The 16,714-nt window shown below is 43.1% G+C and overlaps 2 protein-coding genes across 2 annotated transcripts; both read left to right on the top strand.

Moving 5' to 3' along the window:
* Positions 1 to 76: 76 nt before the first annotated feature.
* Positions 77 to 5,871, top strand: clk2b (CDC-like kinase 2b). The gene is made up of 11 exons (XM_079691606.1): positions 77 to 557; positions 1,245 to 1,335; positions 1,413 to 1,479; positions 1,554 to 1,670; positions 1,746 to 1,912; positions 2,286 to 2,380; positions 3,440 to 3,569; positions 3,652 to 3,734; positions 3,823 to 3,902; positions 3,986 to 4,076; positions 4,484 to 5,871. Exons 1-11 carry the CDS (start codon positions 384 to 386, stop codon positions 4,664 to 4,666), a joined length of 1,278 nt encoding a protein of 425 aa, XP_079547732.1. The 5' UTR covers positions 77 to 383; the 3' UTR covers positions 4,667 to 5,871.
* Positions 5,872 to 10,546: 4,675 nt separating this feature from the next.
* On the top strand, positions 10,547 to 16,660 carry cyp11c1 (cytochrome P450, family 11, subfamily C, polypeptide 1). The gene is made up of 9 exons (XM_079691590.1): positions 10,547 to 10,965; positions 11,106 to 11,261; positions 11,814 to 12,028; positions 13,301 to 13,504; positions 13,896 to 14,077; positions 14,498 to 14,664; positions 15,374 to 15,452; positions 15,536 to 15,751; positions 16,272 to 16,660. Exons 1-9 carry the CDS (start codon positions 10,631 to 10,633, stop codon positions 16,380 to 16,382), a joined length of 1,665 nt encoding a protein of 554 aa, XP_079547716.1. The 5' UTR covers positions 10,547 to 10,630; the 3' UTR covers positions 16,383 to 16,660.
* The last annotated feature ends 54 nt before the right edge of the window (positions 16,661 to 16,714 follow it).

Raw genomic sequence — 16,714 nt, 5'->3', positions numbered from 1 at the left:
ATCTCCCCCCCCCCCAAACCACATCTTGATTCTCCTCTGAAGACTTTCTCAGGGTGTTGTGACCAAAGTGTATTATTAGCATCTGTCTGCGCTCTCTCTTCTCACCCTCTCTCTGTCCTCCTCCTGTCTCATTTCCGTCTGGCGCTTTCTGATTTTCTATTGCGCTTCAACTTTCTTCTTCACTTTTGTTTGATTTTTATCTTAAGCTAGTTTCTCTCCTGTCAGTTGCGTCTCACTTTCGCATCTGGTTTCTGCTGACAGCATCGGGAGCTATATTTTACTTTGTCTCAACTCCAAGTCCTCTAGTTGTACTGTGCCAGTTCTGCTTTATACTTGTACCGTCCTGTCCTTTGTGCCTTTTCTCTCCTGCTGATCTACTTTTTATGCTTTTGCTTCACCTGCTTCTCTCCTTTTTCTTTACAACCTCCCTCCATCCTCTTCTCTTCCACTCAAGCTCTTCTCACCTCAGAGGAGCTCTGCTCTTCTGCATAATGGGAAAGACAGAGCTGTGCACTCTCTATAAAGGATTTCTGGACTGTATATGCCTCTGCCTCTCTGTGAGTATCTCCGTTTTCTGTGCCTGAGTTTTCTGGGTTCTTGCTTTGATTTCTTTCCAAACACACTCATGTCACCTCTGTATCATTATGGTTGACTTATAAAATCCTCCGCACTATGTGGTGAGGTTTAACTCATCGTTCGTTCTTTAAACTCCACAAATCCCGTGCAGACTGTGTGTTTACATGTGTCACTTGCTGTCTATTTCGTGGCCCGTGTCCTGCATAAGTGTCTGCTCAGCACTGGGCTTCTGATATTAATAACAGTCTCAGAATGCCGATGGAAATAGAGCCTCCGCTCCTCCAAAGAGGCCAGAAGCCAGTTGACTTTTCTTATTAACCTCCTTTGGAACAAGCTCGGGTCATTAGGCTCAAACTTAATGTAGAAGCTGGAAAACTGGAGATTAAAAAATGTATCACGTCTGAATTTAGAGCCGTTTTTAAGACATACACGACATAAAGCTTCTTTCAATGTGAATATGTTTCACTGCGTGCACGTTTGTCTTCATGTAGGTTTAAATGTATCACTAATGACAGAGTGTAAATCCTCCTGATGACCTTTGGCCTTCAGGGTCAAATGCCACTCACTCTGTTTCAGTCTTTAGTTGAACGATGTAGAAAGGCACTGACGCAGATTGATCTCTGCCCAGATATTTACTCCACTCGTCATGAATTTGACTTTGTTTCCAGCGGAGAAGCAGCGAGTCTGATTGCGACAATGAGAGGGACACTGAGAACGGCCACCTGATCTACCGGAGCGGGGACGTCCTGGAAGACAGATGTAGGTATCAGTTTGGAAGTTTTGGCAACCGTCGTACAAATGCTCCAGCTTTAATTTCACCTCAATCTGTCTCACAGATGAGATAGTCAACACTTTAGGTGAGGGGACCTTTGGGAAGGTGGTGCAATGTACAGACCACAGCAGGTAAGCTGCTTCATCTAATAAAGAAGGCTTGACGGACCTGCAACATGCGTTCATTGATTTGTTTTGACACACAGAGGAGGGAGTCAAATTGCTCTGAAGATCATTAAAAACCTTGATAAATACAGAGAGGCAGCCAAACTGGAAATCAATGTCCTGGAGAAAATCAGCGAGAGAGATCCAGACAACAGAAAGTGAGTAGTTTGTCACTTTGACTATTTTTCTGTCTTATACATCTACATTATCTCATTATTTTATTTCCCCATCAGCCACTGTGTGCGGATGCTGGACTGGTTTGATTGCTACGGCCATGTGTGCATCTCTTTTGAGCTGCTGTCTCTCAGCACCTTCGACTTCTTGAAGGCAAACAACTTCCTGCCTTATCCCATTAACCAGATCCGACACATGGCCCAGCAGATCTGCCACGCTGTCAGCTGTGAGTGCAGCATGCAGCATGCATCACCCCCCCCCTACCCACCGCACCGCTTTTCCTCTTTACTGCTAAATCAATGCCACCCACCGATGAGAGTAAGGAGATTAACATCTGACGGATGATGCAGCAGCCACCAGGCAGGTAGATGTTTACCAGAAGATGATAGAAGTGTTTTTGATTTACATCATCACACAAGATTAAAGGGATAAACACATCCAGGGGTGGGGGTCTGATCAAATGTTTCACTATCTTTGTCACTGACATTTATTATCCCCTACTAATCCATCACGTCTGTTTCAACAAAGAAAAAACTCAGACAGACGGGGTGTTGGCTCGTCAGATGAATGTAATCTTCCTCTCTGTCTCTCTACTGCAGTTCTCCATGACAACAAGCTGACTCACACCGACCTGAAGCCGGAGAACATCCTCTTTGTGATCTCTGACTACACCTTCATATACAACGCTGAGAAGGTACACAACTGCAGGCTGGCACCTTCAGGGGATAGAGAAAATAAGGATGTTGAACAAGCTGGGATACATGCAGGCAGAGCAACCTGAAATGTGTTTTGTTGTTGCACATTTTGATGTAAAATGTGCATCAGATCCTGTGTTTATCCAGGTTGTGTTTGCTAAACTAAGTGGGACAATGTGTGGCATACTTTAGGAGATTTGTTTTTTTATAAATCCTGTACCCTGTTTGGTAATTGGTGAGATCTTTGAGTGCTGCAATGTAGCTTGAAAGACTCTGGGAAAAGAGGTAGGATGAGAAAAAAACAAACACATTTTGAACATTAAAGCATGTAAACATGTCACAGTAGAGGCTCAACATACAAATATGAACCTGAAAATAAGCATACATTTCCCTTTTAAAGGTTATAACAACACCTCTGGTGAGCCATGCAATCAAAGTTAGACATTTTGGGAAAAATGCTGAGGGCCTTTTCACTTTCCTGGTGAGAGTGAGATGAGTCATTTAACTTTCATGTATTAACGGCATTAACTTAGGAAAGCTTCTGTCAGGGCTGAGCGAAGCAGGCGGGACCCAAATGCAGATTTCACAGAAAAACACCTTTATTCCAAGGTCACATGGAAACAAAACGGAACTCTTCCCCGTGAACATAGTCAAGACACACAAGGAACTAACAAAGACAGACCGAAAAAACAGAACTTAAATACACACAAGACTAATCAAAGAAACAAGAGACAGGTGAGGAGGGAGGAGAAAACACAGGGGCACAAGGTGAACACAATCGGGTAATCAGACAGGAGGGAACACAGACAGAAAGCAACAGGCAAGACAGGGGTGAACACTTTTCAAAATAAAACAGGAAACCAAAGACAGAACACAACACAGACAGATCGTGACAGCTTCCCATGTATACAGGCTTGAAGTACAGGTTGGTTTAGCAGCTGGATTGTTTGTAGAGTAGTAAATCTGTTCCTGTAGCATAGTGTATGTGTGCACAGTTTAACTTTAGTCCTTTAGATCTGGCTAAACTGTTGGCTTGTTTCCTTTCTGTCTTCCTCCAGAAGTGTAATGACCGGAGAATAAAAGACACCACAGTGCGGCTGGTCGACTTTGGCAGCGCCACCTTTGACCACGAGCACCACTCCACCGTCATTTCTACGCGTCATTACCGAGCTCCAGAGGTCATTCTGGGTGAGACATGTGGATAATATATCACGGAGTACCCAGGAGTTGTTCTTATCTTTGAAGATGTTGTCCCTTCCCTCTCCCACAGAGCTGGGTTGGAGTCACCCGTGTGATGTGTGGAGCATCGGCTGCATCCTGTTTGAATATTACGCAGGCTTCACACTGTACCAGGTCACATGTATGATTATATTAGTAAAATGATAGCATGATACAAATAGTTAATTCTGTATCTTTTTGACATGATTATCTTCACTTTTAGACTCATGACAACAAGGAGCATCTTGCTATGATGGAGAGCATACAGGGACCACTTCCTCAGAGTATGATACAGGAAACTCGGTAACACACTCCTCTTCACTGCTGCACAAACGCACATGCAAACTAAATTCACTTCATTTCAAACACTTTTTTCTTCTTCACAGAAAGCAGAAGTATTTCCACCGTGGGCGTCTCGACTGGAACGAGGGCTCCAAGGCCGGGCGCTATGTGAAAGCCAAGTGCAAACCATTAAGGGTGAGCAGAGGCAGGGGCAAACAAACTTTTTGGTTCAAGCACATTTCATTCCACACTGAAGCACAACCTTTCGGCATGATGTGGAGCTATGCTATGCTGCAAAAAAAAAAGATATGGATTGTGCTAAAGATAAAAAATATCAGACACACAATTAGGAGACACTTGGATAACACATGTAAACTCATGAATAAGTAGGAATACAAATGTAAATACTACAGCAACAACGACCAGTATGAATTAATAATGCATGTCAATTATAACTATTAGAAATCAAATTATAATTCAAAACAACAGTGAAAAATAACATCACGTGGGTTATAACCAATACAAATGTTTTAGTTTGTTTGTTTACAAATGCTAAGTACATTTATACCCTTATGACTTGTTTCTCTCTATGCCTTTTCCAGAAGTACCTGTCCTCACACGGGACAGAGCACCACCAGTTTTTCTTCCTCTTGGAGAGGATGCTGGAGTACAAGCCATCGACACGCACCTCGCTGTCCTCCGCCCTGTCTCACCCCTTCTTCCTGCCTCTCCTTCATCCAGGACGGAGCCACGTCTGGAGGAACAGCTGTGATACGAGCAGATGACCCTGAACAGACCCTAGACCCTGAGGGACCAGTGGCGGACTGGCCATCGGGACGTTCGGGACGAATCCCGATGGGCCGGTGCCGAAGTGGTCCGGTCGGACGATGTGGGCACCCCGTTGACAATTTACTAGCGGTACCCAAGTGGGCCGGTCGGATAAGTCACTAGCACCCCCCCCCACTGTAGGACAATTTACTAGTGGTAAATTAGTACAGAAGTGGGCCAGTCGAGATGTCCGGGCTGATTTTTAGTCCCTAAAAAGTAACCATTTATTTAGACCGTTAAGGTAAATAGTCATTAGTAATAACAGTCTGACTGTTCTGCCAACTTAACAGGGGTTCTCTCTTTCTCTCCGTGTGCAATAAGTCTTCTCTCGCTTCAACATAACCACTCAGAATGTGCAGATGAATGCTCAGTTGCCAATATGCAAATAGGAGTACTACGTCATCTGTCAGCTACATCTTGCAGCAAATGCTCGCGACTTACATTTTGAGTGTTGGAAACACTGCACAAAAGTCACGTTCCATTAAGCTGTCTTTTTGGTCTCCACCCAGTCCAAAGGAAAATATATTACTCCTTCGTTGCTAAATGATCCATTAAGCTCATATTTGTCTGCCGTTTGGGCGCAGTTAGCTAAAAGTGCTGCTAGTGAAAGCAGTCAAAGAAATACAAGACAGTTACATTTGTCTATCAGACAAGGGTTTTGCACCCCTTCAAATGCTAACCAGTTTTTGATACTGGCTCAACGGTTTCAGACTTTCTTAAAAGGTGATTTTTCTTTTCTTTTTTCAATGTAATATTGTTGCATTTTAACACAGATAAGTGCAAATTGATTTTTAAAAAAGGGCACTGTGTTTCATCAAAACAAGAATGTAACTTGCATTACTTGATTTTTACCGAACATATTTAACAATCTGCTAATATATTTTTGTATCAAACTGAATTTAACATTGGAAAAAGCAGCATAGAACAATCTTTTTTGTGGGAAATAAATATACAAGAATGGAAGTAAATGGGCTTAAACCTGCTGATCCTCACATGCAAGTAGATTAGTAGTCTTCTTCAAAATGTAAACAAAATAAAAGTATCTCTAAAATTTAGAGGATATAGATACAAAAAAAACGTAAGAAATGGAAAGTATATTTTTAGTTTGTCAAATTATAACAATTATTTCTGTCTCTTGTTCAATAAAATGTGTATGAAATTACTTGTTCAGTAGTTTAATACATTTGTCACACACACACACACACACACACACACACACACACACACACACACACACACACACACACACACACATACACATACACATACACATACACATACACATACACATACACATACACACACACACACACACACACACATTGATGGAGTGCAGCTCAGCAGAGAGCACGGTCACAAGGCTGAGAGAGTGTGTGTGCTCGCCAGTTTTCCTCTCCAGCCTTGGCAGAGATGAGAGACTTAGTCAGTCAATGTGTGTTTGAATGAATGGGCCCTTATTTCTGGTGTGTGTGTGTGTGTGTGTGTGTGTGTGTGTGTGTGTGTGTGTGTGTGTGTGTGTGTGTGTGTGTGTGTGTGTGTGTGTGTGTGTGTGTGTGTGTGTGTGTGTGTGTGTGTGTGTGTGTGTGTGTGTGTGTGTGTGTGTGTGTGTGTGTGTGTGTGTGTGTGTGTGTGTGTGTGTGTGTGTTAATAATTTACATCAATTAGGTATGGTTTCTGTTTGTGATTTGTCAGAGAAATACAACTTAGCTAAATATTTAGGACGTAGGGTTGTTAATGTGCTCGACCTCGGTTTATCCCACCTGTGGAGAAATACTCCTGACACAGGGCCGCTGCTCGAGTGAACTGATCCCAGATCTGTCAGTGAACATTAGGCGTGGCTTTTCTCTGTGATCTTGTTAAAGCATTAAAGCGTCCTCATCTCACCTTCAGAAACGTAAGCAAAGGGTAAGAGGTAAACAAGAGCTTGAGGGACTGGAAGTGGGTTGGATGAAATATTCAGAGGTCATGTGTGTGCTAAATAGGGCAGTGGGGTAGGTCATAAAAACAAATCTCACCAAGGGGACTCAATTAAAGACATTCACAACACAGAAAATATGTCATGGGTAACACTTCAGTCATTCATCAGCTGTATACAAAGGTTAAATGGTTCATTACATTTTAATTTAATCAACTAGAATAAAAGACAACTATGTAAAACATTAAAATAAAAATATCCTTCTTAGGAGACGTTATCCATTTTATTGATTGTTTTTCATTAGCTTACAACTATATTGAATACCATCATAAAACATACATCATTTATTGGTACTTATACAAACTTAAAGTAAAATAGTGTTCACTCTTTTCTCCCTTTAATAACAGGCACACATCGGCAAACTGCAATTAATCAATAACAAAACCAATTAATTAAGTCAGACAATTGATGAATAAGGATTTTTAGAGGGAAATTATTGATAAAGTAAGGTTAAAAAGAGGGGGATTGAAAGGAAGAAGCCTGAGCATTGTAATGATGTTGTTTGATGGAGATTTTGGAGAGTCTGACCTCAACCTGTCACTCTCTCTTCAATTGTTGGGGCACTTTTTGGGTCCAGTTGTTAATACTTCTCTCTTATCTCTCAGTGATTTATATGCTGCCGTCTCAGGCCAGACTCGCTCTTTCCAGGAGCCGCTTTGTTTCATTTCCTCTCAGAAACTTTCATCTCTGAATATCCACTCAGCCAAATACCGATTGCGCTTTTGAAAGGAACTGAACATATCTTGAGAAGAATCTGTTGAAGTTGAATAGCTTTCTGGTTGGCTGAGTTTAAATACTAGTTTCTAAATGTATTGCTTTTCTTCTAAATACAAAACAAAATGCAGATAACGCAGCACCATGAGAACTCTAATTCCACAGGACCAACGCTGATGTCAAGCCTAGGACCCATGTGTGTGTCACTCAACATGACAACGGCTCACGTCTTAATCTTCATCACAAAGGCGTTAGTCGCTCATTGCCTGCCAACGCTAACGAGATTCCCTTCGGTAAGTCCTCTAAGTGGTAGTCTGTTCAGGAGGGTTGCGTGGTGTCGTCGAGTGTAGTAAGCAAAGGCTGAAACCTGGTAAATAAAACAGTGATTTACTTCAGTTAGGGTCACAAAACACAAAAACAACTTCTAGTGGAGAGTTTTTTTGTTTCTACTTTATTCTTTTCTAAAGCGTCGGGGATTGTCTAATTGCAGTGGAGGCCATCTGGCTGGAGCTTTACCAGGATTTTCTCTGTGAGCCTTTGGCCAACTGTGACCACCTGCATGGGTAAGATAACTGTCGATGTATGGACATTTTGATCGGGTGGATATTTAGTGGCCTGAAGGAGGAATATGTAGATTATGTTTGAGTCTGACGTTTGTCTGTTTTTGTCCCTTTAAAGTGACCACATTTCTCTTTTAGTACCTCCCTTCCCTCTATGAAAAACACTTCATCTTTATTTAACATTTTGTTACACTGTTCATACTGTGTGTATGAGTGTGTTCACTCAGTCTGCGTGTCTGAACCTTGTCCTTGGCAGGTCTCAAACTTCTTGCCACCACAAGACATGACATCTTGTGTGTCCTGAGTTCACCCTAAACATGAGTGGCGGAGAAAAACTTTATATATTCACCCGTCGTCTGTCAGAGAAGTAGGGTGTGGTCGTCCCCTACTGTCCTCAGAGCTACAGGCATCATGCAGTCTTTGAGTAGTGTGAAAAAGTCTCTGAAGAAGCCCCTCAGCATGATGACCAGCTGTGTGTCGGGGGTGAAGGGGAGGAGGTTGTGTGCTAAGCCAAGGATCAGGTGGAACAGCGGTGGGAGAGGAAGAGGAGGAGGCAGCAGGTTGAGGAGGAGCCGTCATCTCCAGAAGTCCAAAACCAAAGACCCGTCAATCTTTAAACCGTACAATGAGGACCTGGAGAAGGAGAGGCAAGTGGACACACAACGTAGAAATACAAAAACATGCCTCTCCTTAAGGCAACAGAACTAAACCATTAAAAGTTATTTTCATTATGTTGTCATCTGCTGCTGTCTCCATTAGATTTCATTAGACAAGGCAGTCTAAATTAATTGAATTAATTAGCATAGAAAAGTCACTACTCCAACAGAGAAGTTGATTTAATTACTTCTGCCTTTAAAATGTAAGGTGTCTTTGTGTTCTTGTTTCCTGTGTTTACAGAAAGCAGCGGGAAGCAATGAACGCTCAGAAGAACGCAGAGAGAGCAGCGATGAGAGCTCAATTCAGAAAGAAATATCAGCTGTCTGAGGTCTGCGTTAATGTTTGTAATATAACAAGAAAAGCAATTATGTCTGACTTTAGTTTCTCTATTAGCGCAGGAGAAATGTCTTGGTCCAACATATCTTATACCACATGAACTAATTGTCCACTATTGATTATCTCCAATATATAATCCAGGCATAATGTTAACACATGATTAAATGAAAAAGTTATGTATTTGTGGTAGTTTAGCACTTACTGTTTTAGTTAAGTAGTTAACAAGATTATTGTACTTATTCCCGGTTTGGAAAAATAATTTACATAGTTTTTAAACAAATTTCAACTCGATGACCCCAACAGTTATAATCCTGATTTGGTGTACAATTGTGTAACATTTAGCTGTGGACATATTAGTTATTTTTGTCTTTGCTGTATTGGTGTAACATGGGTGTAAGTAATGGATTAAAGAGTGAATTAAGGTCATCGTGTCCTTATTTGTCTTCATGTTCAGACTTTTTAACCCTCTTCTTCTTATTTTGCCTGTTTTTTTGTCATAATTAGAGCCGCAAGGACACAAACCGTCTGAGGCCTGTTGGAGGGAAGGTGTCGCTCCCCCATGAGCTGTCGAAGATCATTCATCCTGAAAACAGAGCCAAGGACGACGGCTTCAACCTGCTGAGCGCCTTCCAAGGCCTCAGCTTCGGCCCGGCCGCGCTCACAGAGAGGAGGCACAGCAAGATGTCCACTCCTACGGCAACAACCTGTATGGTCATGTGATCAATACCGCCTGCTCGTTGTGTAAGTGAAGGGGACCAAGAGGAGACCCTCATACACACCAACTCATTCAGCAGCAATACACAATCATCCTGTTACACATAAACATGTATTTCAGATTTTACTTTCCTCTTGTCTTTTTTTTTTTAGCAATAATAATATACCTGATCATTTTCTATCATATGAAATATTAATATTAATTTAGGTGGGTGGGAAGAACATAAATCTGATCAATTAGTAAAAGTTTCCTCACAAGTGATTCATAAAAGGACTCATGCGTAATGAGGCTTTCACAGTTCCTATAAAAGGGTCGATCACGATTCCACCCCTTTTAGAGACTTTTTTGGTCATTATAATAATTACTTTAATATATTTTGTATTATATAATCTAGAAGCTAGTGTCTTAAAGATAGGCTATAGATCCAAGCGAGTGATCTGTTCACAAGTAAGGGACCTCAGGGCAACATGTTCACATTTTACCACACATTCACACAATGACATTTATTTTATTTTTATTATTAGCTGAGAATTGTTTTTACTGTCTCTCTGATAATTTTTGACTTATATCACATGTATGTACATGTTTTCTCTTTAACGTTTATGAGCACAGTTTTAAGCTATTCGGTTCTCGATAAGTTTAGTCATGCTCGTTTCACTTTTAGTTTTATTAGCTGTGATAACAAACTTGTAATAAAGACCTCTTTGACCAGCTGGACTCACTCTTTTATGGGTTTTGTGTGTGTGTGTGATTGTGTGTTCGGGATCACTCTGACATTTGGGCTTTGTTGTGATTCTCTTGAACTCTGATCTTTGCATCCATAAATTATCGTCCGCTATCACTTCATCAGAGCAATGGAGCACATTCAAGGATATGAGCTTGAGGTAGAAGTTGGGAAATAATTGACAACAACGAGCGGAGTCACAACTCTGAATGAGACCAACGGACACATCTCGTCTGGACCATGAGGAGCATGATGAACATCCGAGTGACTGTGTGTGTCGGAGCACAGCAAACCTGCGGGTCCAGAAATCTGCTCTGTGGCGTCGCACCTCGGAGAGCTTTCAGCATGGCGGCGGCAGGGACGGTGGCACATGGGAAGCTGGAGGGCAGAAAAGCAGCTGAGAGTACTGGAGTTAGAAAGAAGGGTGTGGAAGGACGGGTGAGGAGCTTTGAGGAGATCCCTCACACAGGCAGGAGTGGCTGGGTCAACCTGGTGAAGTTCTGGAGAGAAGACCGTTTACGGCATCTTCACTTACACATGGAGAGGACCTTCAAAGCCCTCGGCCCCATCTACAGGTAGCAGGAAGACAGGATGGCCTTTCCCTAAGCGTGTCATTGACCCTTGAGTTGTTTTCTAATATATGTATGTAAAAGTAATACATGTCAGTTAACACCATAGCCTTTCTGTTTGTGTGTGTGTTTCTGTGTCTGTTTAGGGAGCATGTGGGCACCCAGAGCAGTGTGAACATCATTTTGCCGATGGACATTGCTGAGCTGTTCCGCTCTGAGGGCCTGCACCCCCGACGCATGACCCTGCAGCCCTGGGCAACTCACAGAGAGACACGGCAGCTCAGCAAGGGAGTCTTCCTCAAGTCAGTCACACACCTCGGTTCAACTTATGTTTACACACTGTATATCTGTTTCAGTCACTTTGTGGGGACTTTCAACCTTTTGGGGACTTCATAGTCATGGATGTGCAAGAAGACAGGTTAACGAGAATGAGTGTATGAAGGTTTTCATTGTGTGTGTGTGTGTGTTTTGAGTGTGTATCCATTTATGAAATCACTTGTGCCATCATCATCTTGCAAATGTTCTGTTTGTCCTTCAATCATTCTGATTCAGTAAAGTATTCTGCTATCAATTGTTGCTCTAGTTTTTAAAGCTCCTACACATAATATAGATATGATTGTATCATCTTTCAAATATTTTGATTGCACAAGTTTTTTCTTTGTAGAAAAATGCATACATGTCAGGATAAAAATATTTTAACCCAAGGGGAAACAGACATTGATATGGAACCAGAACCTCTATACTTAAGAAGTATTTAAGTAACTGAACAGCACATCTGCTGAGAAAGGTGTACTGTTTTCAGAATCAGGAAGTGAACCAGGTTAATATGCTCCCTTTAACTCTTTTCTTCACAGGAACGGTGAGGAGTGGCGAGCTGATCGCCTGATCCTCAACAGGGAGGTGATGATGAGTGCGCCCGTAAAGCGTTTCCTGCCCCTGCTTGATGAGGTTGCAAGGGACTTCAGTCGAATGCTGCAAGTGAGAGTGGGGAAGGAGGGCAGAGTCGAGGGGGGGAAACGCAGTTTGACCGTCGACCCCAGTCCTGACCTCTTCCGATTTGCACTGGAAGGTCAGTGATTTGTGACCTGCAGCTTCTTTGTTTGATTGCACAGTAAACTTTTACTTGGGAACATGTCAACTCATCAACTCCAAAAAATGCTGACTCCTTCTGTCTTGGTGAGCATTTCATACATATTTGTCATGACATTAACATCCTCGGTAGGGGATGGTTTTGGATAAATGTCATCTCCCCATTTAGATTGGCTCTCATTCACTCTATTTATTAGCCAAGTTAAATCACAAATGCTGACGTAGGTGACATCTTATGAAATGATCAAATAACAAATTCTCTTTTACAAAATCTGCTGGCCTTTGTTAATGTCTCATTGCGACTTTTTTTTCCTTTTAATTATAAAATATTCTCAGCTCTCATGAGAACCAAACCTTATTTTAACCCGAGGCATATCTGTTGTTAACATATTATAGATGTGGGAGGTCCAGGAGAACACGCACCTTTAAAAATAGAAACACCAACAAAGACGATCAAAGCTCCCGCATTCTGCTCCTTTCATCTACAACACGTCACATTCACAAGTGTGAATGTGACGTGTGACTCAGTGTGCTGAACACTTGAATATATATATGTGTGTGTGTGTGTGTGTGTGTGTGTGTGTGTGTGTGTGTGTGTGTGTGTGTGTGTGTGTGTGTGTGTGTGTGTGTGTGTGTGTGTGTGTGTGTGTGTGTGTGTGTGTGTGTGTGTGTGTGTGTGTGTGTGTGTGTGTGTGTGTGTGTGTGTGTGTGTGTGTGTGTGTGTGTGTGTGTGTGTGTGTGTGTGTGAGTGACAGAGAGAGATACAGAGAGTGAAGGAGGGAGAGTTGATAACTTTGAGTCATGCTAGTCTGCTCCTAATGGACCGCTGCACACGGAGCCAGGTGTTAAGCCAGGATAGGAATAGAGCTGCAAGAAACTCTATTCCAGTCAGTGATGTGAAGTTAATATAATACAAGCATGTCTCATAGCTGATGGATGGAGGAGAGGCAGTTCCTCCGAGACAAGGTATGCGCTCAAAAACATAATTGTCTCTCTGTGTGGAACTGGATTTGAAAAACACAGAAAAAGTTCTTTCCTCAAGCATTTTTTTTAACTTTACTTCACTTTAACCCATAGGGCCAGGTAATCCTTCAAGCGTTGCATTTCCAAAACTAGTCTGTAGGTTTTATAGGCTATTTGAGATGATTATTTCAAGAAATTCAACTGTGTTTTCAACCTCTTTTAGCCTTAGCTTGTTTGCATACCTTGACACACATGTCCCTCACCCCCACCTCCGCTCCACCCCCTGCAGCCAGTTGCCATGTGCTCTATGGAGAACGTATTGGCCTCTTCTCCTCATCTCCCTCCCTGGAGTCCCAGAAGTTCATCTGGGCCGTGGAGCGAATGCTGGCAACAACCCCCCCTCTCCTGTACCTGCCCCCCCGCCTGCTGCTCCGCATCGGCGCGCCCCTGTGGACTCAGCACGCCAACGCATGGGACCACATCTTCAGCCATGGTAGGCACAATACAAGCACTGATTTAATTTAGTTTGTGTCTGTCTATCTTTAAAACGTTTATGTACCTCCAACCTTGCCCTTACTTCTTTGTCTTCTGCTAGGTTTATTGGGGTTGGCATCCAAAAGTGTGGTATTCAAGCCTGCTTTACTGCCTTTTGCCCAATCTGTTTCAGCACTGCCATGGCATGTGTTAAAAGGCTCAAAACGGAAATGTTCCTGAATGTCTGCATGTGGGAAAAGTGAAAAATCATTAGCGATGCCTGAAAGATTATCCCAGTAATTAGGCAGGAACTGAATGTGAAGGATGCTTGACTCAATTCAATCTGTTTCAGTATCCTACCTCACCATATTTTCTGACTTTTGTGCCATCTTGTTCTCATCCTTTTCCAGCAGAGGCAAGGATCCAGAAGGGGTACCGACGAATGTCTTCCTCACAGGCTCAGGGGTCTGGGGCCGGAACAGCTGGAGTTCGGTACACCGGGGTTCTGGGTCAACTCATGGAGAAAGGACAGCTGTCTTTGGACCTCATCAAAGCCAACATCACTGAGCTAATGGCTGGAGGGGTGGACACGGTGTGTGTGTGTGTGTGTGTGTGTGTGTGTGTGTGTGTGTGTGTGTGTGTGTGTGTGTGTGTGTGTGTGTGTGTGTGTGTGTGTGTGTGTGTGTGTGTGTGTGTGTGTGTGTGTGTGTGTGTGTGTGTGTGTGTGTGTGTGTGTGTGTGTGTGTGTGTGTGTGTGTGTGTGTGTGTGTGTGTGGGTGGGTGAGTGAGTGAGTGAGTGAGTGAGTGAGTGAGTGAGTGAGTGAGTGAGTGAGTGAGTGAGTGAGTGAGTGAGTGAGTGAGTGAGTGAGTGAGTGAGTGAGTGAGTGAGTGAGTGAGTGAGTGAGTGAGTGAGTGAGTGAGTGAGTGTTGCTTGTGTTTGTTTTCCTGTCACTGACTCACTCCCTGTCACCTGTCACTGACTCCCTGTCACCCTCCCCCCCCCCCCCTGCAGACAGCGGTGCCCCTGCAGTTTGCTCTGTTTGAGCTGGGCCGTAACCCCGAGGTGCAGGAGAGGGTGAGGCAGCAGGTGAGGGTGTCGTGTGGACAGGCTGGTGGTGACCCTCAGAAAACCCTGCAGGGGGCACCTCTACTGAAGGGCACAATCAAGGAGATTCTCAGGTACAGCATACTCAAGACATCTGCTCATGGCCTGATTAAAGTAGGCCACCTAGATACACACACTTAATCTCTGCAGTGTGTATGTACTCTGTGGCCTGCAGGTTCCTATCAGTATATAATACCTTCATTATGCTTTAAAACCATTTAAACCTTTAATAAAAACCAGGAAAAGAAAGATGGCAAAGACAACATGCTAAATTACCATATCCAAAATATAAGACAAAAGTCTCAATTCACAATAAAGATAAATTGTGTTGAGGTTTTCATGAAAGTATCATTAATAGGGAGGCAGAAAGATATAAGAGTGCTTTAGAGCATGGGCATTAAAGTTCATGTCTGCACAATGTTTCTTCTCTCCTTTTTTTGCTAAATGCAATGTTTTTGAACGTATGTGATGTATTTGCTGATATATGTGATGATGAATGTGATATATTGTTTATATGTGACTTATATGTTCCATATTTCCTAGTGAATGGTAACAAATGTGTGTGTGTGTGTGTGTGTGTGTGTGTGTGTGTGTGTGTGTGTGTGTGTGTGTGTGTGTGTGTGTGTGTGTGTGTGTGTGTGTGTGTGTGTGTGTGTGTGTGTGTGTGTGTGTGTGTGTGTGTGCTGTGTGTGCTGTGTGTGTGTGCTGTGTGTGTGTGCTGTGTGTATGTGTGTTGTGTGTGTGTGCTGTGTGTGTGTGCTGTGTGTATGTGTGTTGTGTCAGGTTATACCCGGTGGGAACGACAGTGCAGCGGTATCCCATCAAAGACATTGTTATTCAGAATTACCACATTCCTGCTGGGGTGAGTGATCATTGTCACAGTGTGGAACAATCACTGCTTCAGCTGACCTCAGTGTGTGTGACGGCCATCCTCTCTCTCCTCAGACCATGGTCCAGGCCTGTCTATACCCCCTGGGAAGGAGTGCGGATGTGTTTGAGGATCCGCTGCGCTTTGACCCCGGGCGGTGGGGCAGCAGCAGGGAGGGGGGCCAGAGAGAAGAGGGGGCAGGGGGGTTTCGCTCCCTGGCGTTTGGCTTTGGGGCAAGGCAGTGTGTCGGGAGGAGGATTGCTGAGAACGAGATGCAGCTCTTACTCATGCATGTGAGTAATAGCAGATGAGAAAAGGAGGATGAAGTCAGAGAGGAAGGATGTGAAGCAAAAAGCATAAAATGGAAATAATTCACATCTAATTTTCCACTAACTTTTTATTTGTATTTTTCCTGAAACGCCTCCTTTCTTTATCATTATTTAACTCTCACGTTTGATAGGCTAGCGCTCAAACACATTGTACATGCTAGGGGCCGGATATCTCTAAGCAGTTGACAAATCACAAAAGACCCGGCCAGCTAATCAATCAGAGCAGACTGGGCTCTGGTTTTAGACAGAGGGTGAAAAGAGGTCCTGCAGCACAGGCAGTACTTATAAAAAATAAAGCAGATTATGAACATTAAAGCCTCTAAACATGTCACATTAGAGGCACAAAATAGAAATATGAACCTTTTAATAACTGTTGCTAAGTATAGCATAACTTGGATCCTTCTTAACATGTGCTCTTCACTCAGTATTAACACCTACATGACCTTCTCCCCCTCCCTCGCGTCTCTCCTCCCTCTCCGTTTAGATCCTGCTGAGCTTCCATCTCAGCGTGTCATCCTCAGAGGACATCAGAACCACATGCACCCTCATCCTCCAGCCTGAGACCCCGCCAAGGATTACTTTCAGCCAACTCTGACACACACACACACACACACACACACACACACACACACACACACACACACACACACACACACACACACACACACACACACACACACACACGGAAGAGACTAATGCTATCAACATTGTTTGATCACACTTTGTAGCTTAAAGCTTGAATCTCAAAACATAACAACCATATTTCTGATGATACTCCCTGGAGCTTGCACTGAGTTTTTCTTGCATCCTTAAATACTGAGCTTTTAACCCAAAATATTCAAATTGCTGGTAAATAAAGTAGCCTAAAATGTCGTTCTCCTGTTGTCTTCATTGCTTCATGGCTCAGCTTGCAAAAGCAACAGTTGC

Source organism: Notothenia rossii (genome assembly GCF_949606895.1).
Source record: "Notothenia rossii genome assembly, chromosome: 7".
Taxonomy (NCBI): domain Eukaryota; kingdom Metazoa; phylum Chordata; class Actinopteri; order Perciformes; family Nototheniidae; genus Notothenia; species Notothenia rossii.
This window is presented reverse-complemented; position numbering and strand designations above follow the sequence as displayed.

What these genes read in the sequence shown, in the direction of transcription:
- cyp11c1 (XM_079691590.1), top strand. Translation starts at nt 10,631, where the DNA reads ATGAGGAGCATGATGAACATCCGAGTGACTGTGTGTGTCGGAGCACAG. An exon ending in TGGCTGGAGGGGTGGACACG is followed by an intron (nt 14,078 to 14,497) that starts GTGTGTGTGTGT and finishes CCCCCCCTGCAG; the next exon opens with ACAGCGGTGCCCCTGCAGTT. An exon ending in ATTACCACATTCCTGCTGGG is followed by an intron (nt 15,453 to 15,535) that starts GTGAGTGATCAT and finishes CTCTCTCCTCAG; the next exon opens with ACCATGGTCCAGGCCTGTCT.
- clk2b (XM_079691606.1), top strand. Translation starts at nt 384, where the DNA reads ATGCTTTTGCTTCACCTGCTTCTCTCCTTTTTCTTTACAACCTCCCTC. An exon ending in GTATATGCCTCTGCCTCTCT is followed by an intron (nt 558 to 1,244) that starts GTGAGTATCTCC and finishes CTTTGTTTCCAG; the next exon opens with CGGAGAAGCAGCGAGTCTGA. An exon ending in GGACGTCCTGGAAGACAGAT is followed by an intron (nt 1,336 to 1,412) that starts GTAGGTATCAGT and finishes TCTGTCTCACAG; the next exon opens with ATGAGATAGTCAACACTTTA.